Here is a 26,598-nt window from a genome sequence, read left to right as displayed (position 1 = left end):
TAAAATTATTTGTTAAGTTGCTATGGTGATGCAAATTATATTGAATTCTTGCTATAGTCACAGAAAAACAACATTGGGTAAATTTTGCCAAACTCTTTGAACATCGTTTTGAAATTAATACGCTGGAGTTAAACTGGCACAGTTCTACTAGGTTGGGCAAAATTAAGCTAATCAAAAAGTGCATCACTAACTGTAGATTTCTGCATATGGTCTGTGAGTGAGTGGCCTGGTTCTAGCTGTGCAGCTGCTCTGGAGTTCTCTGTTGCCAGAGGTGCACAAGAAAGGGACCATATAGTGGCAACAGACACAGACAAATGTCACAGAGAGCTACATTTGGGAAGCTGGTGTTTTCTATTCCTTGCAGTCTATTCTACATCTTATGTCTACTCAAACAGATGCTGAATTGCTGGAGCTGCCATCAAAACCACCTTCCCTGAAAAGCTGGAGAAAATACTGTAACCCTTAAGAGCAAACGGAACCGCCGTGATCCTTTAAATGAGTCATGGGAAACATCTGGATTGTAACTCATTTCCAAATAATTTATACAACACTGATAGGGCATTTCCCTACCTCACACAGGTGGCTTTGCTGCCTTTGCTTTTGCTTCCCATTGTTTCCTTCCCTTCAGTTGTTCCAATGCCCAGCCCTATTTCAAACTCATTCTCTCTCTTCAATTTCTCTTCACTAGACCCCTTAGGTTCCCAAATTATGGTTGATAGGGGTTTTTTGTTGCTGTTAGCAGATATGGCCTCAAATCCTCGGTAATAAGTCTGCAACAGTTTATCAGCATATGCTCAGCTTTGTTCCTCACAAGTTTTGTGGCTCAGATGGGCTGATTTCTAATAGACCTGAAATTCAGCCAAAACATCTGGCTTGGATCTGAAGCTAATTAAGAGTGCCCCCAATCCATGGTTCTCCTAATAGTACTTCCATGAAGCAAGGAGGAAGAGCATGGATGCCAGCAGCACTGGGAACACCAAATCACCCTGGTGGACTGCAGGCATTACAGCGTGACAGGCACCTCACTGAGTGGAAATGACATTGTTGCAAGAAAATGATACACATAATAAATTGCATTGGTCATGCTGAGGCTAGGTTTTCAGTACTATACAATACGCATGAGAAGAAAAAGATCTGTTAGCTTGTTTGTCCTTCCAGGACAGCTGAATACCAGCTAAATACTGTCAATTTTGGGGAGCTTGTGAATGCATGATACAGCATTTTCACAAGAGCTAGACCCAGATTCTGGAAGATCTTTTCACAAGAGAAAAGAATGTTGTTTAGGTTTGCTGCTTCACTAAATATAGGACTCCTATCTCTGGAGTAGTTTCTCTTTAGATATGTATTCCTTCCTCCTTTCATTCTCAAGCACACCCAGGCACACAAACAAAAACAAATGAGTTATAAGCTAATCAAACTTGTTTTCTCCAGGTTGGAAAGGAAAAGAGATAATATTTTGATTTTAATTTCCAAATCTTTGGGAGGTGCTCAGATATTATCTATCATGGTGCTTCAAGCTTCTTGCTGTAATGGCATCAAGTGTCTCCCAAGCAATTAAAAAGCAACAAGCAATTATCAAAACACATTTTGCCACCAGTTCTCTCATCCATTTCTTCTTATGAACAAGCATTGCAAGCAGAATTTTTAACAGTGGGGTAAAACTGTGAGCTTTCTGTGAACAAGAAGAGCTGTAAAAAAGGCAAAATTTATTTTTAGTTTTGGACCTTTAAGATTGAGGTCACTTTTTGCTCCCTTAGGAATGAGATATTTTGTCCTAATCTGGTCTCAGTAACTCCTAGAGTCACAAGCTTCCTCTGTTTGGATAGTTTCACTGCTCCTGGAAAAAGTGACAGGGATCATCTAAGAAGAACTGATGGAGTCTAATTTACTCAGGCCAATTCCATGGAATTTCTCCAAATAGCAGCTTGAAATGGAGTGTTGAAATCCAGGTCCTAGCTGAAATCAGCATAAAAAATACCAATGTGTGTTGCTGTATTGGTAGCCTATAGCAGCCCCTGTGCTTCCATAGCGTGAAGCTTTATGCTAAAGCTGTCTTATGCCAGAGTCCACTGCTGTATACATCAGTGATTTATTTCCCCAGCTTGGATATTTGTGAGTCCTAAAGCAGTTCAGGAGGAACTAAGAAATACAAATACAGCAGTATCCTCAAAGAGCTTGGCATTATGAGGAAAGCAAGTTCTACATGTTGCTAGCCTTCCTTATACACACACACACACAAATGGCATTATTTGGGTTCAGCTTTCACCCGATGTTCTTCCTCTGACACCAATTTTCCTTACGCATTACAAACAGATAATCCTACTTACACATCCTGTCAAGCAGACAGAGCTGAGTACCACTTGTATATTGCTTCTCTTTAAGTTGCCCAATAAATATTTCAGTGGCTTCATGGATGGGGGACACTTACAAGACAGCTCCTCAGGAGGCACTTCTGGGAGAGGAAGAACTTTGTCTGCTGGAATCCTGTGGTTTTGCTGTGCTATTCACTGCTGTGTGTTTGGGGAGGAGGAGAAGAGCGCTGTTGCAAGGAGTAATGGAAGCTGCAGACAGCCGGGAGGCTGGGGCGGCACTGGGGCAAGGGGCGGTGGGAGCCAAGGACGCCAAGCAGCTGCTCCTCACCGTGTGTCACTGCCTGCCACACGTAGCCAGCTTTACAGCTGTAGGTATCAGGCTGGGAGAAGGCACCTTAAGGAACAGTTTCTGATTTTTGGGAACAGAAACCCAGTAACTTCGTACAAAATCCCAGGCGGACAAGGAGAGAGCCACTCTTCTGCTACTCAGCAAGTGCTTCTTGGACTTATTCAGTTCAAGAAGCACTTGCTGAGTAGCAGAAGAGTGGGAGGCTAATCACGAAAGACCTGAAAACCGCCAGTGTTTTTATGCTAGCCGTGATGTACGTTCGAGAAATTTTTGGCTTCTCTTCTTACTCCGAAGAGAAGCCCGATCGCAGCAACCAGCCGGCTCCGAACCCTTCGCTGCCTAAGAACAGATTTTTTTTTTTTTTTCCCTTTGAGCTTCCCCTAGCCTAAGGTGACACCAAAGGAGTTTCCACAAAAACTTTGCAGGCTGAGAAATACAAAACTACTTCCCTCAGGGGCGGAGACACCCCCCACTCGCTCCACGGAGACTTTACCCGGCGCTGAACCCGAACAGGGGCTCACCGAATCTCCCGAGGGGAACATGCCCAGAGGAACGGGAGCCTCCCCAAGGGGAAGGGACTCCAGGGACAGGGGAGGCATCCCTGGACTCAGGGATCCCGGGGGAAGCGATCCCGGCCTGAGGCGCGGCTCCCGCCCCCTGCCCGCGCCCGCGGCGCTGAGGGGGGCGGCGCGTGTCACGCGGGCGGGGCGCCGGGCGGTCACGTGACGCGGGAGAGGCCCGGCCAGGCCCGAGGAGGAGCTCAGCCGCCGCCATTTTCCTGCGGCGCCCAGTGCGTGTCCCTGTCCCCGGCCGGGCGGGCGCGCAGGGGGAGGGGACGGCGGCCGGGGGAGGGGGGCGGGAGGAGGAGGAGGAGGAGGAGGAGGAGGAGGGGTCCCTGCTCGGGTGACAGGTCCGTCCCTGAGGGCGGAGCGGGGGCCGCCTGCGGCACGGCGGGGTGAGGAGCCCGCGCAGCTCCATCCCCCCGGCGACTCCTCCCGTCCCGGCCCCTGAGGAGGGAGCGGAGCCGCGCTCGGTTCCAGCGCCGCCAGCGAACCCGCCATGTCCGGCCAAAGCCTCACCGACCGCATCACGGCGGCGCAGCACAGCGTGACCGGCTCGGCCGTCTCGAAAACCGTGTGCAAGGCCACGACCCACGAGGTCATGGGCCCCAAGAAGAAGCACCTGGACTGTGAGTACCGGCAGGGGACGGCGGCCCCAGGGATCTCTCCGAGCCTCCCGCCGAGGAGTGGGATTGCCCGGCCTGTCCCGGGGTCCCGCTGCGGGGCTGCCGCCCATCCCACCGGCCTCGTGGGAACGGGAAGCCTCCTCAGGCGGAGGAGCTCAGGGTTTCAGCATAGGGCATAGCCCGAGGGCGGGGGCGTAGGGTCGGGGACGTGGCGATGGAGAGCTTGGGGGAGGCTGTTCAGTATATCTGCTCTCCAAAAGGGGCCTTGCCAGTCTTCCTTATGCATAGGGCCCCGGACAATGTGAGCTCCTGAAGGACAGGACCTGCCCCATACCCCTTTCTTAGGGAGAGAGAGAGCCACGGAGGCCAGGCAGAGGAATGGGCTAAAATTTCCTTACTAATTGATCTCATTTGCGTCGTGCTAGGGCAGCACTCCCCCATTCTCTAGAGGAGGTGCAGGAGTTTCAGGAAGGAATAGCTCATCAGTTATCTTAATTATTTTCCAGGTAATCTACCAGGAAAAAAAAATCCTTCTTTAACAGTCATGTAAATCTTCCATGTAGGAAAATATGTGAAACGACTGTTTGAGGGGCACATCTCTCTCAGTGAGGATGTTCTTAGTCTTCTTTCTACTCTGTCTCATTCACTTGGAAAGATGTATCTAAGAGGACTTCTTTAGAACTTCACTACCTGGTCTTAACATACCATACAGGGTCTGGCCATTTTTCAGTTTCTCTTAAGAACAGATCAAAGGTAGGAAGCCTTAAAAGGTTTTCTATCAACTGTGATCCGTCCAGGTGATTATGAAGAGAATGATGAACACCAAAGTTCACATTAGCGTTTCTCCCACTAAGCTGTAAGGTCACAGGACTGAGGGAAGTTCTTGGTCTGAACACCTGATTGTCTTGCATCTGTTTATTCTAGGCTTTTTAAGGACAGCACCTCCTCCCCGTACCCTTTCAATTTCCCAAATATATAATAAAAGATACTGGAGAAATTTGTGTGTCTATGCCTTCTATATGTGTGCTTTCTCCATTCCTCCCACCCACGTCTGCAGGAGAAGGTTGAGTCTTCATGGGTCTTGAGTTTGTGCCTTCTGAATTGCTCTGTATCCAAATGAGAACACCAGAGGATAGTAGTAGGATTAATTGGACTGTAGTTCTTTCTTCTTTCCACCAAAATGTGTGCATGTTAAGGGTTTAAGAAATTCTTATTCTGCAAGTTCTTGAGAACAATGTGATTGATTTTTTAGGGTAGCCCCAGAACAGCTGCCGCTGTCTCTTTTTGGTATGCCCTCATTCATTTAATCTTTTGGCTGAAGATGATAGTAACTGAGTGGTCTTGTTATGTTTGGTTAGCTAAGGGTGTCAGAACGCTGAGGAAATCTTTGGGCTTTGAGTAACTTATTGGCAGGTAGAGAAAGCACCTTGTCATATGGCATACGTATGAAATAGTGATGTTACTGGATTTCACACAGCAGAAGTGAGGCTTTCTGGAAAACAAACTTTGTCAGGTTTAGCCTGTAATTGTGCTAAAAAGTACGATTTCAGTAATAAGGCATTTAGGAACTGAATTATTTTGTGGTATAAGCTTTGTTGAAAAGAATATGAAGCTGGCCAGAAAACTGCTCTTCAGGTGTGTGTGTGTAAAAGGGTGATGTTCTGAGCAGGGCTGCTGGGAGACAGCCTAATGGAGACCTCCAGGGTGCTGCTGCAGAAGGGTGCCTGGACTGCCTTAGAAAGCTGTCTGGTAGTTGCTGGATGAGAAGACCAATTCTGTGTTTTTCTGCTCGAGACTGTCAGGAGTTTTGGTTTCTGCCTCTCTCTGAGAATTTTTATCAAAGCAAAGCAAACTTGGTTTTTTAGTTAGTCCTTCTTGTTAGTGGTTAAAATAGATTGTGGCTAGATGTTTTGTACCCTAATATGTTTGTTAGAAGTCTCTGTTCCTGGGATCAGGAAATGACACATGGTCTTGTATTTTGAACTTTTTCTTTGTTCGTACCCTTTATGGTTGTATGCTTTAAAATAAATATTTTTTACACAAGCTGTGACTCAAGCCCCACTTCTAACCTATTTGTACACATCTTCCTTTTACAACAAACAGTTTAACTTGGTAAGGTCTATGAACTGACATCTCATTGTAAATGACAATTGATATACCTGTCTTCATAGGCAGCATGCTGCCCTAATATTTTTCTGATTATTGCTTATTATGATAATACAGGTAAAACTTACTATAGGTTGTGTCCTGGTCAATGGATAAGTTGAGTTTTCCTACACTGTCCTGTAATGAAGTCTTAGTTTTGTAGCATGTTCTGTGACCATGACATACATTCTTGTTACTGTATTTCTTGTACAGATCTCAAGATTTGACTGTCTTGTTGCTGAAATTCTTTCTTCATTAAGCTTGGGCTGTCACGAACAGATTTAACTAGCTCAGCCTCCTATTAACTCATAAAAATGGAGGGAAGTCCAACATAGATACTCGTGAACTTAATTATTCCTGTTCTTATTTATCTTGCTCCTGACATTGTGTGGAGTTTGAACACTGAAATGCTCTCCATCCTAGGTTACCTCTATTTCCCTCAGTGATGGTTATCTTTATCAAGGAAGTTAAAAAGGAATTTTTTCCTTAGCTCGTGATGGTTAAAATGTAATATACTTCAAAGAGTGCTTTCTCTCCCATTACAAAGCTTAGTTATTTGGTTTGAGGGAGAAAGACTTCTAATTGACAGGTGGACATGGCTTGTGATAGGTAGCAACATCATCTTGAGGCTGTATACTTGAATCCATGATACTGTTTTTTTCCTTCTGTTTTGGAGGTCCAGCCTTAGAGCTGGGTTAAGGATTCTGTTTGGTAATCGAAATGCTGCTTTTGTTGTGATGGATTACTTGTTTTACAGAAATCAGGTTTGATAGCCTTGAAACCCTCAAAGCATAGTTCATGAATTTATTTTATGGAAAACCTAGTTTCAGTAGGACTTGGTCCCAGTTTTTACACCCGTCTGAGCAGTGGGAGCTCTAAACTGGTTTGTGGGTTTAACTTGCACACAGAGATTGGTACAACCCTTTCTAGTTAGCTTTTTTGTCCTCACATTGAGTGTTGGATAGTGATGCTAAGAACGAGTGCTTTAGGTTGTTCAAATATAAATGGTGCTGGGAAACTTTTTGCCAGATTTCACTCCTTCTTGACATGATTCTGAGAGGAAGGTATGCTTATGTTTGTATGTGTGGTGGATAATTAATATGAGGAATACCTGCAGTTAATGTCGAGTAAATTTCACTGGGTTGGTTCAGTGAAGCTGCTGTACCAGGGATAGCTCTGTAACATAAAAATGTTTGTGTGCATGTTGTGGAGTGTACTTAAAACAGCTTTGTTGTGATACACATTTAGGGTTGGCCTCTTGAATGAGTGTGGCATAGTAACCCTATCTGCTTGTAGCTAATGGAGTAGCCCTCTTTAAATGAGAATGTGGATGGATGACTTGGAAGGAAGTTGTGATGCTGTAATTACCCATTCTTAACAGGAAATGTCTCTATAATTAAGCCAGAGTGTAATTTCCTTGATTTCTTATTGTGAAAGAAAACATGTATTTTTAAGGAAGACAGTAAAGGAGAACCCTGCCCTGTGTTGGGTAGATGTCTATGAGAAGCTGTGTAAGTGAAAGTAAACTTGAAGGAGCTTGTTTGGAACTTAAATTCCTAAGTCACTAGTGTCAGCTGCTTTGGTTTTGTCTAGAGGCTACTGATGGGGTAGAGAAAAGCACAGCTAAAGACTTGCTTCATGTCTGTGCTGGGGACAGCTTCTGTTTCAAACTGAGATGGTATAAAGAGGGTAACTTGTAGAACTGAGGTACAAGGATCATTGCTTTTCCCTGGATCACCCCAGAGATTTGTAGAAAAGCTGGGAAAACCAGCGTTGTAAAGGTTCACTTGCCTTTATACACTAAAGTGTAAGTGGGTGATGAGGTGAATTAACTCCTAGTTCTGTGGATACTTCTGTGTTCTCCAGTAGAAACAGATTAGCCGCATTCCTTTTATGGTATTTTAGTGCTCCAACAAACTCATATTTTGTCTCTGGTTTTGGCAGAATCACCTGAAGTTTCTTGCAGCTTTGCTTCCCTTTCTGTAATTGACTTAAATTTCTGGAGGCAATCCATTGTTATTTTTGCTTAGAAATGTTCTTTGTAACTGTAATTATTTCAAATACAGATAATTGCATTATTACAACTTTCTTTTGAAGTATTCAGTTTTCTTTCTCAGTTTTTTTTTCTGATTCCTTCGTTGTTTCTTTCTTTAGCCAACTTCCTTACTTTTTACTGGAATTCCTTTGGAATATTTGTTCGTGCCTTTTAGTAGAGTGTAAGAACTATCATACTCCTCCTGGCTGCCAGAGGGACAATTTTCTACTACAGCTGCTCATTTGCAGAAAGAATAGCTGTGTAGTTGTGCAGCTGTTGTTTTATTTTACTTAGCCTGAAGCAGTATTCTGCTTCAGATGAAGTAAGAGGCAGGAGCTAAGGAGGAGAAGCTGTAGGACACCTGCAATCAGCTTCCTGTGAATCTTCATACCACCATTGTTTCCCAGTAGCAGTGATTATTCAGGTCTCATGTAACTTTTGGCTATAGCCCTAGTTGAGATTTTTTTAATGATTTTTTTTTTCTAATGGTGCTGTCATCTCTTGCATTTACTAAAAGGGACACTTGGGAAAAACATTCTTTTGCAGTTTAGCCTGTGACCTAATGATCTATTTCAGTCTTCAGTTCCTAATTCTAAAATCAGTTTTTGATTTGTAGATGTGAAAATTTGAAGTTGTCCCTAATGACTTGTCTCACAAAGTAATGGTAGTTTGCATAATAATACAAGAGATGGCTTATCCAATGTGGAATTTAAAGCTTCCCTCTTTTGCATTTGTTGCCTTGTGTAATGTACATGATTTGTTGATGGTAGAATTTGGGGAAAGTTCACTTAAAAAATATTACTGATGTCTCGCTCCCTCTGGAAAATGCAATGTTATTTCTGAAGCCGAGACACCTTTTGTATTTGGAAGCTTAATTTATTAAACAGCTTTCTTAAATTGAAATTTGTCACTACTGTTAAAACATTTTCACTCAAAATATCTCACACATCAATTAATGCTTTAAAAATAACACATAGTGGTGATACTGCTGGTAGGATATGTCCACTTCTCTGTAAACTGAAGTAGCTGTTTTTCAGCCATGATAGTAGAAATCGGGTAAGAATTATAAATTACTTGTGTATAAAGTCTTGAAACCCTCTACTGGGGCAGTTATTTAATATTTTCAAGTAGTTTGCAATACAAGTGTAAAGCAATAATCTCAAATATGTGTCCTTTTGAATATTTTAGCAAACTCTTCTGCTGGAAACTTTTCTTTTTATTCATGAGTGTGTGAATTTAACCATTTAGATTTCCTGCAGGTCCAAGTCTTAACTCTAGGAGTAGTTGCAGTTAAGAAGCTTAATGTTATCTTGCAAAGACTTGGGCATGAGAGAGATTTTATTACTGATTGTATCTGCAGCTGATTAAAAGTAACCAACAAGTAACTAACAAAAAAAAAAAAAAAGCAATCAAGTGGAAAGACGCTTGTGTTGCTATAAAATTATTTGTTTGGCTTGGTGTTTTTCTTGCTCTTCTGGCCATTTTCTCCATTGTGAAGTATGATCACGAGTGGGCAGATTATGAACTCTTAGTAACTTCAAAGTAACTGTATCCTTCAAAACTTGGAGAAGAAATATTGTTCTACTTTGTATTTCACCCCTAGTTTATATAAAAGCTTTATCAATTGGCTGGTCGTTTCTAAACTTAAAAATAATGTTAGTAAATTCAGTGCCAAGGTGTGGTAGTCTCAAATCTACTAACGGTAAATTCAAGTTATGAGTAATATGTCACAAATCAAGTATTGGGATTTTAGAAATTAGGGAACTAAGCTGTATTTAACTGTGTGAGAATAACTTAATCAAGTTAAGCATTTCATAGAGACTTAGCAAATACATTGGATTTTCTGATTGTGACTAAAAATCTCCTGGGCTATTTTGCTAAAGGAGCTTTATTAAAGTAATGCTTATCTGGATCATTTGCAATATTATACAAGGGTAAAGTAGCCTTTTATAAGTTTCACCTCAGAAGAGAGGGTGTAAATGAACAAGATCAACATCAAAATTTGACTTGGGCTTGTTAATTCACAGAACAAAGCATAAGAGAATTTACTGGGGTGAACAGTGGTGCCATAAAAGGAAATTTTGAGACTTTTATGCAGGTCATGACATAAGTAGTCAAAATAAATAAAGAAACCTCCTGAAGTGGGGATTATACTCATTCTGAGCTCTCCTATGTACTTTCATTCATACTGATGTTAATTTACCGAGTTCTTCTCGTCAACTCCTTTTTTCCTTTTCTCCTGAAAAGACACTTTTGAAGTCTTATTTGCTGTCCTTTCTTGCTTCCTCCTAAGCAAGCAGGCCTTCAGTTACAACATTTGGATGCTCCAGCAATGGTGCCATTCTAGCAGGAGTGATTCTTTCGTTGATGTGGGAAGCGAGAAGTTTGCATGGGTTGAAACTGTTCTGGTATTTCACATATTTACTCTAAATATGTTGCTTGCAGTGGCTCAGCTATTCCAGTTGCTGGCTGTGTGTTATGACGTCAGCAAAGTGCCTGTATTGTTTGTAACCTTTCTTGATTTTTTGAATAGTTAATTCAATAAAATTTCAAGCACAAATTGTGAATCCTTAATAGCACCATTTCCTAGTTAAATAATTAGTGTATAAACAAGTTTTCCATGTTAACAACTTGGGAAAAAAGGACATTCTTTTATCCATTTACAAAAAGGTGATAATGAGGTTCATATCATTCCTTAATGACCTTTGTTACAAAAAAAAAAAAAATAAACCAAACAAAACCAACCCACTGGTATTCATCTGCGGAGTGCAAGTTTCTAAAGTTGCCATAGTCAACTAGATTTCTGACTCAAAGCGTGTAACACACAAAGTTTAATTTAAAACTCAGGCTACAAAGCTATAGACAGAGGTAGGCATGTTTCAAATACTTATTTGTAATTAAAAAAAAGAGGTATTTGCCTTACCGGCAGTAAATCCACTCAGAGTGGCTGTGGTTATTTGCATTTTGTTACTCTGCCAGATGAGAGGGTTGAAGGTCTTGGCTGTCAAAAGGTGGACGTTGCTGTCTTCATGTTCCTTGGTGTTCTTAAGGGCTGCTTGTAACTTGCTTTGCTCCCGGTAGTGTTTGGGCTTTTCTGGGGTGGATGCTGACCTGTAAAGTGACCTGAAGTGTTTCTGTACCTCTCTTTTGCTGTTCAAGTGTATGCTTTGTGTCTTGGGTTTAGTTTTGTAATGTAGCATGTCCCTCTCTTTCCATATGTTCAGGAGTTGCATCACCATTTCACCTACATTTTCCTGCAGTTGCACTTGGTTTATTTGGCTGGTACTGCCACTCTTGCTGACCAGTGGGTCAATATTTCATTGGAAATGGGGTCACACTTGAATTTGTTTTATCCCCTTTCCTTCTCTCTCTGCCCAGTATTATCATAGTAGTTTCAGCCATCGTTGCAGCCTATTTCAAACATTGAGTTTTTCTGATCAGTGACTCTGTATTCTGGGTCTGACCTTATTTTTTCTGTGAAGTATAAAACGTTGTTCGAACTGTTGTGATGGTTAAGTCTCCACACAGGGGAATAGTGTTGTTATGTGATCACGTTTAATTCTGTCCCCTTTTTTATTTGCCAAAAGCCATTGGTGTTCATAATTTGGCATGTATACTGTTATGGAGAGATTAAAAATAACTTTCATTTTAAAATCAGTTTGTCAGGAGTATTTACTTGATTATATATTGCAGCCTCATGCAGTTGTAGCTCCCAAAGCAATTCTTCATTTCTGGGTTGATGTAAAGCTGGTTTCATCGAGTCTTGCTTACTCATAAAATGTCTTCATTCTTCTGTCTCACAAGGGGCACTTGAATTTAATATTTATGTAAGCAGTTTTATCAGTATGTGAGTTTTAGGGCTGAACTTCAGGTGTTTTACTTGCAATTACTTTTTATTCATCATGAAACATAAGTAGTTGAAATTCTAGTTGCAGATTAAAAAAAAATGTATTTTTGAACAATATCCATATGTTCTTTTATTCTCTTGAGAAGTGAAGTTTCTTTACTGTTTATAAATATACTGGAATCCTTAGGTAGATTTCAGTTTTGAATTAATTCTCTGAATGTCCGTGTCCCCTAGCTTTCATTGATATAGCCATGCTCAGATCAGCTGTTTTTTATTCAAATGACTGAATTTGGATTTATTATCCTTTAAATCAGTTTTTCTGTTACAACCTAATGTCTTAAATTCGTGAAGGGTTATTGCTCCTTGGAGCGTTTGCATTTCAGTTAGGAGTGTCACAGTGCAGCACTGCAGAATAAGATTTAGAGTATCAAACATACATGTGAAGTGGATTTTAATCATAGGAAAAAAAGAAAAAAATAACCCAAATATGAACACCTCTGCATTTGTGGACTGTAGTTATTTCTAATAAGGATATTTCATGCTTAGTAAGTTGTCACATTTGATTAGCAGATGAATGGAAAAGCTCAGGATGCACAACTCTTAGCTCTAAGCTGTTTGGTACACAGAGACTAGTACACTGTTTGTTGGGCTTTGAGGAAAAATGGTTGTCTGTTTTTAGGTTCTTGATAGTTAATAAGGAGCTAGCCCAAGCTTTTTTCCTGACCTGTTCAGTTGAAATGCCTTGGCACTATGTAGCATCATTTAAGCCTATCAAATGTAACATAAATTAAGTCAATTTCCAAGCAGTTTACTTTGCATTAAAAGTCTGGAATACATGAAGTTTGCTTCAGTGCTGAATTTGGTGTGTAAGTGCTTGGAAAACCAAAGAAGTTTTTGTGTTAGTTCTCAAATACTAGGGAGCAGCACAGGTAGTATAACTTCTGAAATTTGGAATTTCATTGTTATGAATTTGAATTTAATATGCTTGGAATTTCATTGTTATGTGTTTGAAGCTCATGCATTTCTAGGGTCTGATTTTCTCTCTTGTTTTGCTGGGTTTTTTTGCTTTTTGTTTACACATAGTTTATGAGAAGACTTTCTTAATATTTAATGATCTGTAAGTAAAATACAGTGAGTTGAAGGAGATGCTTTTGTCCTTATTTTAAACTGTTAATGAGGAGTCTTTGTAGACAGGAATGTGGTCAGTTTCTTGGTATATACTAGGGCTGACACAAGATGTCTTAACACATAGTTTTATCAGAGTTCTGTATTCATTTTAGCTCTCTGAGGTTTTAACCAATGAACAACCTTACTTTAAAGTAAATGGAATCACTAATTCTTTTCTTTTTTGAGCTTTTCTTATGAAACAGTTTAATTTTAAGGATAGAATCGGGCTGAAGGTCCTTTCCTTTTACTGAAAACCAAAAGACAGACGTTATTTACTCCTTCTCTTGGCTTTAGTTTATCTTAGAGGCTGTTTGTGATAGGGACATGTCTTTGTTCATGGTAAACAGAGAAATTCACAGCTGAAAGCTGTGGATACTGAGGAGCTCTTTCTGTATACAATTTCCCTTACCCATCCAGTTTCAGACTAAAAGTTTGAAACTCCATGTTGGCTCTGAAGCTTTGTGAAACTTGATGACCCCATGTTCACTAATGAAGGGCTCAGGAACAGTCTCTAAAAGTGAGGCATGAGGGAAAGAACTGATTGGAATTTATGAAACTCAGACATAACAGTGTTGCTGTAAAGAAGATGTGTTCCTCTTGGTAATATCCTCTGCTTTATCTACTGAGAATTGGTAAGGCTTAGTGTATGGTCCTGGAAAAACTCAGCTTCCTTTTTACTCTGCATGTTAAATGAAGGTTGTTCCTGCACCATCCTAACCTCTTATCACAGTAAGTTCTAGTATGTTCTAAAATTTTTACTCTGAGCAGCTTGGATGTGTTCTGTAAAGGATAGTTTTGTTGTGCCTTGTCAAAGAGTGCTGTGCAAATGTGCATTGAAGATGTGCTTGGGACAGCCAGGGTGAGTCTCGTTTGGTCAGAGAGCTGCAAATATCTCATGGGAGATGTTAGTCTAAATTGAAAAAGGAAGTAAAAGCTAAATTAGGCAGGCATTTCCAACATTTCTATTAATAGAATGGAAGAATTTAGCTGTACTTTTGCATGACTGCCTCCCTTCATGGAAGAGCTTCAGACTCACAGTACATGAGTGTCAGTTGAAACAATTTTGTGGTGATACCTCTGTTTTTATGGGTAGAGAGGTTGGTTTTGTTGGTGTTTTTTTGGTTGGTTTTTTTTTTTTTTTTTTAGCTCTTGTGCTCAGCTTTATCCAGTTTTCTAACAGTTCATGGCAAAATCTGATCTGGTTTTGGTCAAAAGAAAATGTATGAAAGTGGCTGTCAGTAACAGATCTCCTTTAATGAGTTCATTTACTTTTAAGTGCAAAAAGTGAAGTGAAGTAAATTGTATGGAATTGATGGAGCTTGTGTTAAAATGACTGCAGAAGTGCTCTAAATCCATGTATTATGAACTTTCCTTGTTGCTTAAAAAATGGTTCACTTAAAAAACTGACACTTCTTTAAACCAAAGTGACTAGAATTTTGCACATCACCAAATATGCTGATATGGGAAGAGTAGTTTCTTGGTTTTTGTTATGCTTCTTTCTCCTATTCCTAATGGGAAAAATTGAGATTAGTCTCACTTAGGAATTAGACAGAAGTCATATAAAAATGTCTGGTGTGCAGAGTATTTTTTTTTCAGTATAGAAAAAGATAAAACTCAGCCACATTGTGCAAAACTGTTTTCATATACCACCAAGGAGTACAACATTTAGCCTAGTCGATCTCTGAGACAGCAGCTCAAGTACCCAACTGTGTAAACGTGTTGTGGCCTGTGTGATTTTTCTGCCAGTCACTTTGTAGGAGAAGGATGATGTTTGATTTCAATTGAATGATAAATATTTGAAGATTGAGAATTTGCTGCTTTGATCATTCAGATAATTCAGATACTTTGTCAGGAGTTTATTTTTTTTCTTTAAGAAAATTCATTATATGATAGAATAGGCAAATAGTCTGAACTGATTTCCTCCTTGGTCTGTTAGATGAGATTTGGTAAGGACATTTTTGCAGCAAGTGCAAAAAAAGTGCACTTTGCAAGTGTTTATAATCTTGAGGGTTACTATTTTGAGCTTGACCAGCTTCTTCTATAGAAACTTCAAGAAAAAAGTATTCCTCAGCAAACCTCCTTCATGAAGTCTGTGTTTTGTTTGTCACTTATTAGCCCCATGATTCAATTGTCTTTGCCTTATTTTCCCCTCTTTTGAGGTTTTTCCACTTTTGTTGGGATGCTTGGGTCATTGTTTATAAGCCTTTAAATCAGAGCTACGTTGAGACCTGTTAAGCTCTGTTTAGTCAGCTAAAAGAGTAAGTGATCATCTGACAGGACACTGCTGTATGTATTTCCTGAGACACCCACAGAAAAGTAAGATACGTAGATTATCCGTACAAAATAGGAAATACTGCATAGCTGGATTGTAGTATGATGTGTGTGAAGTTTATTCATAGTAAAAATCTGTTTTAAAGCTATCATCTGAGGAGGTTTTCTCCAGTAGCTGGGCATTGTGCTATTTATAAAGAAAAGCATTTGCACTGTTTTGTAATAAATAGTACTAATTTAAAAAATCTAAGTAGTTTGGACTTCTATTTATGTTATGCTAGAAAAGCACCATTTGCAATAATTTTATATATTGGGCTTTTGATGCCCACTATATTAGAACTAATCCAAATGAGTAATTTTTGCATCTCTATGATGTTGGAAGAACATAATGTAATAATCAAACCATTTTAGAATATGGCTTAAATTTTTTTGGTCTTGGATGCAACAATTTCGCTTTGTTTTTTTTCCCTTCATCAAGTTAATTTTGAAAAATCTGTGTAAATACATGAGAAGCAATAAAATGTGGAATGTTCTTTTTTAACCAGTATACTAGTGGGGCAAAGAACCTGTAGTAGAGGCTGACACACCTTTAGACTCCCTTGGCATTACAGCTGTTTTCTACAACATATTAGCATGGACTCTTGACAAAAAGAAACCTGTTTCCACACAATTACAAGTTTAGGTTTTGGTTGGGTTTTTTCCGGTAGTTAAGCAGGCAGCCCAGTTAACCAGAAGCTGTAGAAGGTGGTATCTACCAAGAGATGTGTCCTACCATGCATCAGATAGCTACATCTTCATTGGCAGTTTCAGCACTGATGGAGGGAGGCAAATACCGAGGCATAACTCCTTTAACTTAAATACATGCTTCCTGACAGCTCCCAAAGGCATTCAGGAAAAATGTGCTATTCATGCTCAGAGTTAGATTTTGTCCAGAAGGAAATCTCATTTCCAAAGTCTTGGTTTAAAATAGGAGAGAATGACACATATTCCAAACAACTTTGCTGGAGTAAGACCTTTGAGCTATTGAAATGAGGCAAGTATTGAAGCAGGAAAACTCAGGTCATGTGGCTTTGGTTTTCTCTTATCTTTGGTTTTGTCTGTTAAACTGTCTAATTAAAGATGCTGCACTGCTGTTCAAAGAGAAAAGAAAGTGAATTACATGTGTGTGATTAATTCCAAAGTAATAAAGGTCTTTGGATTTCTTTGGCTTGAAGATCTGTTCAGTGGGATGTGGTGGCAGGAGGTCAGGTTGGTGTTAACGCTCACTGGTTTCAGTTTCACTGTGCTCTACTGTGGTGGTACATGACTACTACAGAATTGCTTTCTGGTGCATCTTTTACAATAAAGGGATGTGGAAGGCAAACATCTAAGAAGCACCTAAATTGCACTTGTTTGGATACTCTGTATGTTTAGAAGATACATTTAGATTCAGAAAGTGTGCTAGAAGTGTTTACTGCCAAAATGTGTTCTGCACGAAGTCTGGCTTTTTCTGTTTGCTCCTTGGTAATGCAGGATTAAGGATATCACAGATGTTGGAAGTTGGCATGGGCTGAGAGAGCTGGAGTTATTCAGTATGGATACAAGAGGGCTGTGGGGAGACCTCACTACAGCCTTCCAGTGGCTGCAGGGAGCTTATAAAAAGGAGGGAGGGGGAGTTTTCATATGGGTAGATAATGACAGGACCAAGGGAAATGGCTTTAATCTGACAGAGGGTGGGTTTAAATTGCATACTGGCAAGAAATTCTTTACTCAGAGGCTGGTGAAACACTGGAACACATTGTCCAGAGAAGTTCTAGATGCCCCATCCCTTCAAGTGTTCAAGGCCAGATTTGATGGAGCTTTCAGCAGCCTGATCATGAGTGACATCCCTGCTGTGGTTGGGGTGTTGGAATGAGATGATTTTTAAGGTTCTTTCCAATGTGAACCATTCTATGGTTCTGTGATAGGCACTTTGACAGTCTTTGCGTGTATTTTTTAACAGATGTCATCAGAATGCCTTACAACCAGGTGAGCTAAAGTTGAGATTGGGTGTTCCTTGCAGGATTGAGGAGGGTTAGATACTGAAGTGAACCCTAGTTACGTTAATCGCTTACCTTCTTGAAAAGATAGAATTTGTCTTGCTGCAGAACTACTGTAGAGTTGTGTTCATTGAGGATTTTTTGTTCAGTCGTGTCTGCTATTAACAAAATGGTTTCCCTGTTGCAGTGGGCTGAGCTACAGTAATGTAACTGTACCACTGCTAGCAAGCTGCCAGGTGAGGCATTTGCTGGTACTGTGCCTGCATCCAGGAGGTATCCAGAGCAATCTGCAAGGGTTGGTTACGTGCTATTGGCAGTACAACAGCAGCTTGTATGTGTGTTTCACAGGCCTTGTTTTAAAAACATGTCTGTTAGCACAACTTGGTTTTTATTGTATGGAGGTGCAATAGCTATAGAATATTTACAGGTTCTTCGGAGCAGAAAGAGAGGGCTATAACTACATACTGTAACCCAAAAATTTACTGTATGCAAAGGCAGATGGCTTGGGCACTATTTCTGTCAGAGACAGAGAACAGTGTGGTAATGTTCAGTGTGTGTGTGGTGATCAACAGACCTGAGGGTTAGTATCTCTGGCATCACATACTGATCTCTCAGCTATCTATAAACCATGTTAGGTGCCTTCTCTATGCATCTTAAGGTGAAATCATAGGATAAACTCACATGTATGCAGGCTGCTTGAAATACCTTCATGTTTTTGGTAGAATATAAAAGCAGTGTTAAAGCTATGCAATTTTCAGAGTAATTAGTCTTCATCAAAGTTAAAATGTTCCTTCTAATGCAGTTCATTGTGCTTCCATTCACCCACCGTGTGTAACCATTCACACTATAAATATTATATTGGATACTTAAGTATTATTATACATTATTCTCATATTTAGTATAACAATTTAATATTAGATGCTAATATATTAAATATTGATTTCAATATCAAACCAATGGCTGTCATTCAAAAAGCCTGTCCAACCACCTGTCCTAATGTATTCTTAAACAGCAGTGCTCATATAGAACCCTTAGGGTACATACCTGCTTTCTAGCTTGTCAGAACCTGAAATGGGCTGCATCCTCAAGTGTTTGCAGCTATGCACTCTGGAAATACTGACAATCTTGAACAAAGAACTATTCATAATTTTATTCATGAATGCATTGAAATTAGCATGTGATCAGTGAAAAAGAATATTGATTTTTCCCTTGTTTAATTAGGCCAGTGGGTTAAATATTCAAATTGAATGTACAGCTTATGCAAGAATTGTCATGTTAGTTGGCTGATAGATACAGACATTTTTCATCTTTTAATCAAGAATCATCTTTAGAATATGATTCACAGGCTTGTTATTAAGCATGTTTGTGAAGACAGGATCAAGGCTCTAAGTTTACAGATACTTTTCAGTGGGAATAATGTGCTAGTGTATGTGTGGGAGCATAAAATTATTTTGAACTAGATTTCATGATAAAATGCTTTTAAAGGGTATGTAGGCACTGAATGCAGAGGAAAAGAATTCAGTAGTTTTGGTATGTCTTGCATATTTCTTAGTATTAGGGAGCTGAAATGATTGTTGGTTTGTTCTGTTTTGAGGAAGAATTTAGTGTTAAGAGTGGCTGGCAGCTGGGAAATTAATCCTTAGAAAGGTAACTAATGTATTTTATATACTTTTGTATTGACTAGTATTTTAAGATTTTAACAAAGATAGTTCTCTATGTTATTACAACTGATAGGTACAGGTAACAGTCATGGGTTTTAGTGTGTTTTTTTCTTTGATTTTCAAACTTAGTGGACCCAGAGAGTGCTGCTTTAATACAGACTGCTTACATCACTTTGCCCACAACTGGAGAATAGGCAATGTGGAGAATATGTCCATATGTAGTTCTAATGATTTAGTAACTGTATGTTGGTACACACTGTGTATCAACAGAGAATTGCATTGTCTTGGGAATGTGTGCAGCTGCTCTTCAGACCAAGATTAGAAGAAGAAGTTACACTGATAAATTTGTGTAGTGCTCTATGAATCTTGCAAACGTCTAAACATGTCAGGAAGGTGTAAAGAAAACTTTCATCTAGAAAGATTATCTGAATGTAAGGTTATCTGAATGTACAGGAACTGTGCAAGAAGGTTTGGCTCACTTGATTTTCGTTATAAACCACCAACATGAGGATGTAGGGAAGATGGGCATCCTTCCATATGTCTGTAGAAGGAAGTAATTTCCATTATCCAGCTGGGACACTATACTTAACTATATATATAAAGAAATATATACATTCATATATATGTATTTGTGTGTGGATTTATATGTATAAATCAGTGAAACTGTAGAGAATCGATACAAGGTCAGATGAATTAAGAAGACTGAAAATTTAGGAAACATTGAAAGAAAATGATTTTATTAAGCAAGAAAATAGTAGGTTTTCCTTGTGTTTAAATTTTTTAGAGGGAGTATGGATATTCAGTCTCCATTGAGAAGCACAAAGGGAATTTCTTTTTTAATCTGCACCAGAACATCAGATTTTGGAATGTTAATATAAGAAAACATGGAACTGTAGAGATGTACAGTAACCACTAAAGGCTAAGGCAGACATCTTGGAAGAACGGAGGATGACTGTAGTGGGGTGGTTGAGTAGGAGTCACTCACTGGTGCCAAAAGTGGAAGGACTTGTCCACTTCCCTTCTTATTCTTCTTACCTTTGCATGTCATCGTCTCCTTTTCTTGGAAAAACCATGCTGTGTTGTGTCGCCTCATGTGTCATCCCCATTATCCCACCCACCGCCACTGAGGTCAGGGGTTTTTGTGTGTTTTTTTCCTGTTATGAGAAGTTAGTATGGTTCAGAGAAGTACACTGGGGCTGACATAACATAAGCAGTGGAAGTGTGTGAATGTTTGCAGGTAGAGACAGGAATGGGACCACCCAGATTTGTCATGAGTTGTCATGAAAACATGTCCTGTGAGTTATATATCTTACGCACTTGTGTTGGTCTAAAATAATGAACTTCTGCCATGTGTTAAACTTGGATGAAGATCTAGGTGAGTTAAGCTATGGTTTCTGTTCAGCTTGATTGTATTTGAAATGAGAATGTTATATTTACAGTCTGTGGCTGGAGCTGTTTAGGCAATATTTAGCAGTATTTTAATGTTTGTCTTTAAAATGTGATGGGAGTACTTGGCAAGTTTAGATGAAAGCAATGTTCAAGTCTGTCTTGAAAAAGCAATTCTCCAAACGTAACATAGCCACACTTGTCATTTCCACAATATTTGTAACTGGAGAAGTTTGAATAATCATTGTGAATATTAAATGAAGTGTTAATGTGGCACCTTCCAGTATGTAGGAATTAAGATAAAGAAAAGAAAAAGGAAAGTGGTGTACATATTGGTTTGAGTTGTTCTTCTCTTATTTTTAACTTCTTTTGCTGTTTCATTCACCAGTGCTTTCTTTGTTGAGGAGTTTTGGTAGACACTACTAATGTTTTTCAGAGAATTCTTCATTGAAACCAGTTGTTCAACTGAACAAATTTTTACTCTATTTTTTGCAGAAAGTATATTAATTAGTTTTTGCAGTTCTCAAACAGAAGTAGTAAGTTGCTTGAAGTGTTACCATATGAGAAAAATGTAGAGTTAAAAGATACCTGAGGCAATAATGCTGAGTTCACAGGGTTACTGATAGAGATTTGAAGTAATTTCTAAGAATTCCAATTAGAAACAGTGGTTTTAAGTAGGAGAGAGAAACATGATAGTCTCATTTGAGTTGGAAGAAAAAGGCAAGATGTAGCTTGATGAAATGAAAATATAAACCTGTGGCTATAGAGGAAGTTATTCAACATTATAGTAAATCTTCTTTCTGCTTATCTAATATAAATTAGATTAAATCATAGTTCTTTTTAAACATGGAAAGGTCAGAATAGAATGTGACTTCTCAGATTTCTTTAACTCTTCCATAAATTGTTTCCTGAGTTAGTGCATGTAGCTGTTAAGATGCTGTTTATATGCAGAGAAAGAATTCTCAGTGGAAATTTTTATTCTTAATTTAAAAATGTGTGGTCCAGATTTCCTTGTCCACTTTCTCAAGGGGACTTTGTCCCATGGCTTCACCAATCTGATGTAGTAAACTACTTCTAGTAAAGTGGTTTGTTACAAATGGGTTTATTCAGAAGATAAACCTAAATTTAGAACAAGTAGTGTTTATGGCATATTTTGTTTTAAACTGCAAATGTAGGTATTTTCTGTTAATTAGGAAAATACTGGAGTATTCACTCAGTTTTCAAAGACATGCTTGTTATATAATATTCTTCAGATTAAATTCAGCAGATTAAATGCCATTTAGTGAGTGGCTCAGAATGAAATTTACCATCACTGTGTTTTGTTTGATAACTCCAGTATGTCATTTGGGGTATCCTTGTTTTTGCACAAGCTTAATTTTTGCTTACAAATGTATTGTTTTAAGGAAGAAATCAGTTTTTAAAAATCACTATTTTACCTGTTTGCATTAATATTCAGAATTATTATGAGTATTATTTTTAGACAAATTGCTTGGTTCTATAATGAAAGTACTTATTTACATCCAGGAACATTCTAATCCTATTTCCCGTATTTAAATAAGGACATCACCTGTGGAAGAAGTGGGAAATTATTTAGAAAGTTATCATATGCTTACATTAAGTTATCTACTTTTAAAATGTCAGCTGGAGTGTGTAGAATTAGGTCTGAATGTGTCAGCGTTTGTAGTTATCAGAACTGTTAATCTGTAGAAGTAGATTTTAATTATAGATTTTACAGAAAACCTTTTTCTTTTGTTCTTATTTTTGTATTTCTGATTTCTTGAAGTTTTTATAAATGTCCTTTCATGGCACAGTTAAGTCCTCCAATTATTTAAATATTAGAGAACACTGTATATATATGTTCTAGAAATGTTTTCAAAGCACTTTGCTAGAATAAAACTGCTATGTATTTGTGAAGTAATTTCAATTTTGTTAATTTTGTAACTGGATAAAATTAGATCACACTCTTCACAGTCATTGTGTCAAGGTGAATAGAAAAAATAACCTCCATAATCCAAAATATCTGTTGTTATCTGTGGCCAGTTGAAAAACTCGATACTTTTTATTGAAGTTTTGAGAATAAGGGACTACCATGACTTGCCAGTTATTCCAAGGAAGGAAGATGATCTGTTATAGAAATTTAAAGGAAAAAAATACAACTGGGAAGAATATCTAATATGCAGATGTTATTTCTAATATTTTATGTTATATTTCATGCAGACCACTCTGGTTAAAAAGGCACTTCTAGTTCAGTAAATAACAAAATTAAAATGGACTGTGAAAAACTTTGTTGCTGCTAAATTCAGTTTCTCCTTTATTTAGGGTCTGCTGACAAATGTTACATTACTTTAATTTGAACATGCTTATTTCTTTAATTCCCCCCACCCCCACCCTTCTCAATAACCCATATTTTCCCCCTTTTGTCTGGGAAGGAAAGACGTGGCAGGCGTGTGTGCTTTCCCAGAACCCGTAACAGGAATATTTAAAAACTACATGGCTATATAGATCATGAACTCTTTAGGGGTAAGCAGGGAAATGTTGGTCTTAAACCGATAAAATCTGTTTAGAAATAGTAAAAGCTTGCTGTAACTATATTCCTAACAAAAAAAATCAAAGAAAGGAATTTTTGGTCTAGTGGCTGACTTCTCAGTGGCATAAAACCAGACATTTTTCATATAATCAACCAATTTGATGTGAACTTGCTGACTTCTGATCGTTGAAATTTTTCACCAAGTTCTTGAAGTTGTCAGTGTTAACTGCTGCTACACAGTGTGTCATTGTGTGGGAAATGGTTGCATTGCTGCTTTCTCACCTATCCTTTGGAATTGTTTTAGCTGTTTAATAGACTTTTAGATGGTTGCATTGCTGCTTTCTCACCTATCCTTTGGAATTGTTTTAGCTGTTTAATAGACTTTTAGATTCAGCCAATTGCATTTTGATTAAGATTGCTGACCAAATGAGGGAGCAGCTCTGTTCCAGTGATCAAATATTTGTGTAGAATAAGAAGAAAATGAGACCATGGCATAGAGGAAACTGGTATAATTTGAAAACCATTATAGGAGTTGAAATCTAGGCAGCTAGGAAAGGTATTTAACTTGAGTATTGACAGTGTAGATAACCATGTCTTTTCTGTTAGTATTTTATTTTTGTTTCAGCATTTGGGTTGAGATGCCAACATTTTTCCCACTCATTTCCAAAAGTATGATAAAATGAAAGTGCGTCAGCTTTGAAGGTTTTGTCTTGTTGAGAAAATGGTCCCTTAGAGGAAAGCAAAATAGCCCCATATCAATAATTATTAAATCTTTGCTCAAATCTAAAAATCATTTTGTATGGCCTTGGGTGAAAGAAGAATTGATCATAAGCAGATGCACACTCTTAAATAAATTATCTTAAGGATAGACACTGTCCTGTATTCCAACATTGTGAGTAGCCACAAGTGTACCCTTGTGAGTGGAATGTCGGTCACTAACTAGCATGTTTTCTCTTCACTTTGAAAGGTACTAAATTAATTGTGTTCTGTTGAACTCCTCTATGTGGGCATAAGTTGTGTGAATATTAATTAATGCAATAAATGTTTTATATTTCCTTTTGTATTTAAAAAAAGAACCAAGTTTGCTATGTGGACTTCAATTTTAAAAAATACCAGTTGAGTAAACGTAATCTGATGTGCACTGGCTTGTGCTTTGGATCCACCAATATGTATTTAAACATTCTTTTATTATTGTTGTATTTTTTAAGTGAAGAATGTAATGTGTTTAGCTCTTGGCACTATCCGCCTACTCATGTTGGAGATCAATAGTTCAATTGCTTACTGAAAGGGTAGTGTCTCTCGTATTATATGTATTTAAATGGCTCAACTATCAATAACTTGCAGCATATAACCAATTACTTGCTTATTCTAGGTAGTGTCTGTGGTGTAAAAGATGAAAAAGCAATAGCTAACAAAATGGATATCTGTCACAGTTGCTTGACCTATTTTGAAGTAACTGGGGTGTGGGACACACTTTCTGGCCTGGAATATCTTACTCTTCCAAATATTTTCAGTTTATTTTACTTACAAATAAAATGTTGTTAAAATGAGAGATACAGGTAAACCATTGGAAATAATCAGGTACTGCACGTACATGAAGTATGTAAATCTGGCTTACGTTCAGTCTGCTTGTCAGGTTACCACAAATGACACAGTCTGAAACTGTATCTGAAACTAAAACTATTAACAAAAGCTATTCTCAACCCAGTTCTTTATAATCTTACTGTGAATTCATATGAGTAAGATTCTGGGAAAAGAAATCATAAAGACTCATTCAGGATACCTTGTGGTTCCTTTTTGTGGGGAAGGAAAGCAGTTTTTTATAATTTTGTCTTAGCAGGCTGTCTGCTACAGAACGAGGTGCTGCACAAGGATTTAGGTCACAGGCACATGCTGAAAGCACATGCATTCTCTGGGGTAATTTGGGGTAGATGCATTTGATGCTTTATTATCCAGACGGACTTCCTCATGTTTGCCATGGGTCAAGACTCATAACTCTTACCATGGATTGGCTAATCCACATCTACATGCCTAGTGTGGAGTAGACACCATACTTTATCATCATAGCCTTGTAGTCACTGCTTTGTGTAGGTGATTGCTGCTTCTTTCTTGTGTATGAATCTTCAATCTTGCTCTGCTCTTACTCTACTTCACACCTTTATACTTCTTTCACCTGGTAACTATGAATAGCATAAGGCAATGAATCACTTGGCTCTTTCCTGTAATGAAGGCTGAATGGTTGAAAGGCTGTAGAACTCTTGGTTGGGAGTTGTGAGTATATTATTTTTCTAAGCCTGAGTATTGTACTGTATGTTTTACAGTAGTTAACTTGAACAGGGTTAGTCAATATGCTTGCTGTGGTACAGGTGCAATTGCAAATCTTCAAGTGTTGCTGAGATGTCTGTTGGCCAGACCTTTGTTATGATTCCTTGCAAAACCCTTGCTTTGGTAGAAAAAGACCCAAACTGAACTGAATTATGTGAAAGTCACTTGGTAGTGAAAGCTTTCACTGTTACAACAAAAATAAAAGCTAAACACTATTTTAAAACAGGCTACAAGTGTTTCCTTGGAAAATCTAGTTTTGGCTCTGAAACTTCTACCGAAATTCGATACACACTTTAGTGTCGGTAGGTAAGTGGTGTTCTCAAAACATGTTTTGTCAATCACAAGGTTTTTGATCTTTAGGAATACCTGTTGAACTACTCTTTCCAACTTCAACTTACTTTGTGTAAGTCACTTCTCTGTTTTTGCCTGCCTTTATTCTCTCTTTCTGTAGATTTTGCATGGATTTGTAAATTGCTTTAGATTGGAAGGGATCTCAGGTTTTGTAATGACCTCCAGCTTTTAAACCACTCTGGATATTAACAAATCTGGCTGTTTACAGGCTCTGGTGCCTCACCATTTTCTTTTGTTTTCATCCTTTTCCTGTGAACCTCCAGGAAATACCTGATTGAAGGTAGCCTTTATATTCTCCCTCTCTGCCTCCAGCCTTCTGTTTTACTGGTGGAATAAACCCACCTCCTTCAACCACTTCTTGTGCATCATGTGCTTTACACCCTGGGCAACCTCGTAGCCATTCCCTTGGCCACATCCATGGATATGACTGCATTTGTGGCTGTCTAAGCTTCCCTCATATAAGTCTCCCAGCCAGCTGCAAGCTTAAGGTTCTTGTTGCTAATTGCTGCCATTTTTGAAACAAGGAATGACATTTGTTTTCTAACACCTGTATGCTGTGTGTCTTATGCTGTGAAAGTTTTAAAAGTTTTTAGAATTGCAGAATTCTATGATTTTATGTGGTTTATTTCCCAGGAGAGTATTTATTTTTCTGCTGTGAAGTATTCTGGGCCTTAATGAAGAAGGTTGACACAAAGTGATTTTCCTTTCTGTAGTGTTACGGGAGTAACTCTTCAGTCTTCCTCCTTGACTCCCATGACAACATGATCAATGAAACAGGCATCATTCTTTCACCAAGGGTTATCCTTTGTTTTCTTGATTATTTTGTTTGTTTCTATTTTTGCTCTAAGATGAAAGCTGTTCCCCTTAGTGCTGTACCCTTTGGTTATACACCTGCCTGTGGTATTGCTTATAGCATTTCCAGTAAGTAGCAGCCTAGAGATATGTTGCTTTGGGGCCCTTAGATTTCCAAACACATAGCTAGTATTTTTATAGGTGGGTGTGAGACAAGTTGTGTTAA

General features: G+C 38.7%; 1 protein-coding gene across 4 annotated transcripts in view; it reads left to right on the top strand.

The window, feature by feature from the left end:
* Positions 1 to 3,391: 3,391 nt before the first annotated feature.
* The window catches only part of PICALM (phosphatidylinositol binding clathrin assembly protein), a 66,349-nt gene continuing 43,142 nt past the window's right edge, over positions 3,392 to 26,598 (top strand). For 2 of the 4 annotated variants that reach the window (XM_041483639.1, XM_041483638.1), the window contains exon 1: positions 3,392 to 3,850. In XM_041483639.1, coding sequence (XP_041339573.1) covers positions 3,721 to 3,850 — 130 coding nt within the window. In that variant the 5' untranslated portion in view covers positions 3,392 to 3,720. The remainder of the gene's footprint in view (positions 3,851 to 26,598) is intronic. The other 2 variants (XM_041483641.1, XM_041483640.1) reach the window with 1 other exon arrangement.

The sequence above is a fragment of the Pyrgilauda ruficollis genome, unplaced genomic scaffold (assembly GCF_017590135.1).
Source record: "Pyrgilauda ruficollis isolate IOZ18807 unplaced genomic scaffold, ASM1759013v1 scaffold60, whole genome shotgun sequence".
Taxonomy (NCBI): Eukaryota; Metazoa; Chordata; class Aves; order Passeriformes; family Passeridae; genus Pyrgilauda; species Pyrgilauda ruficollis.
The sequence above is the reverse complement of the archived record's forward strand: the minus strand, read 5'-3'. Positions and strand labels throughout refer to the sequence as shown.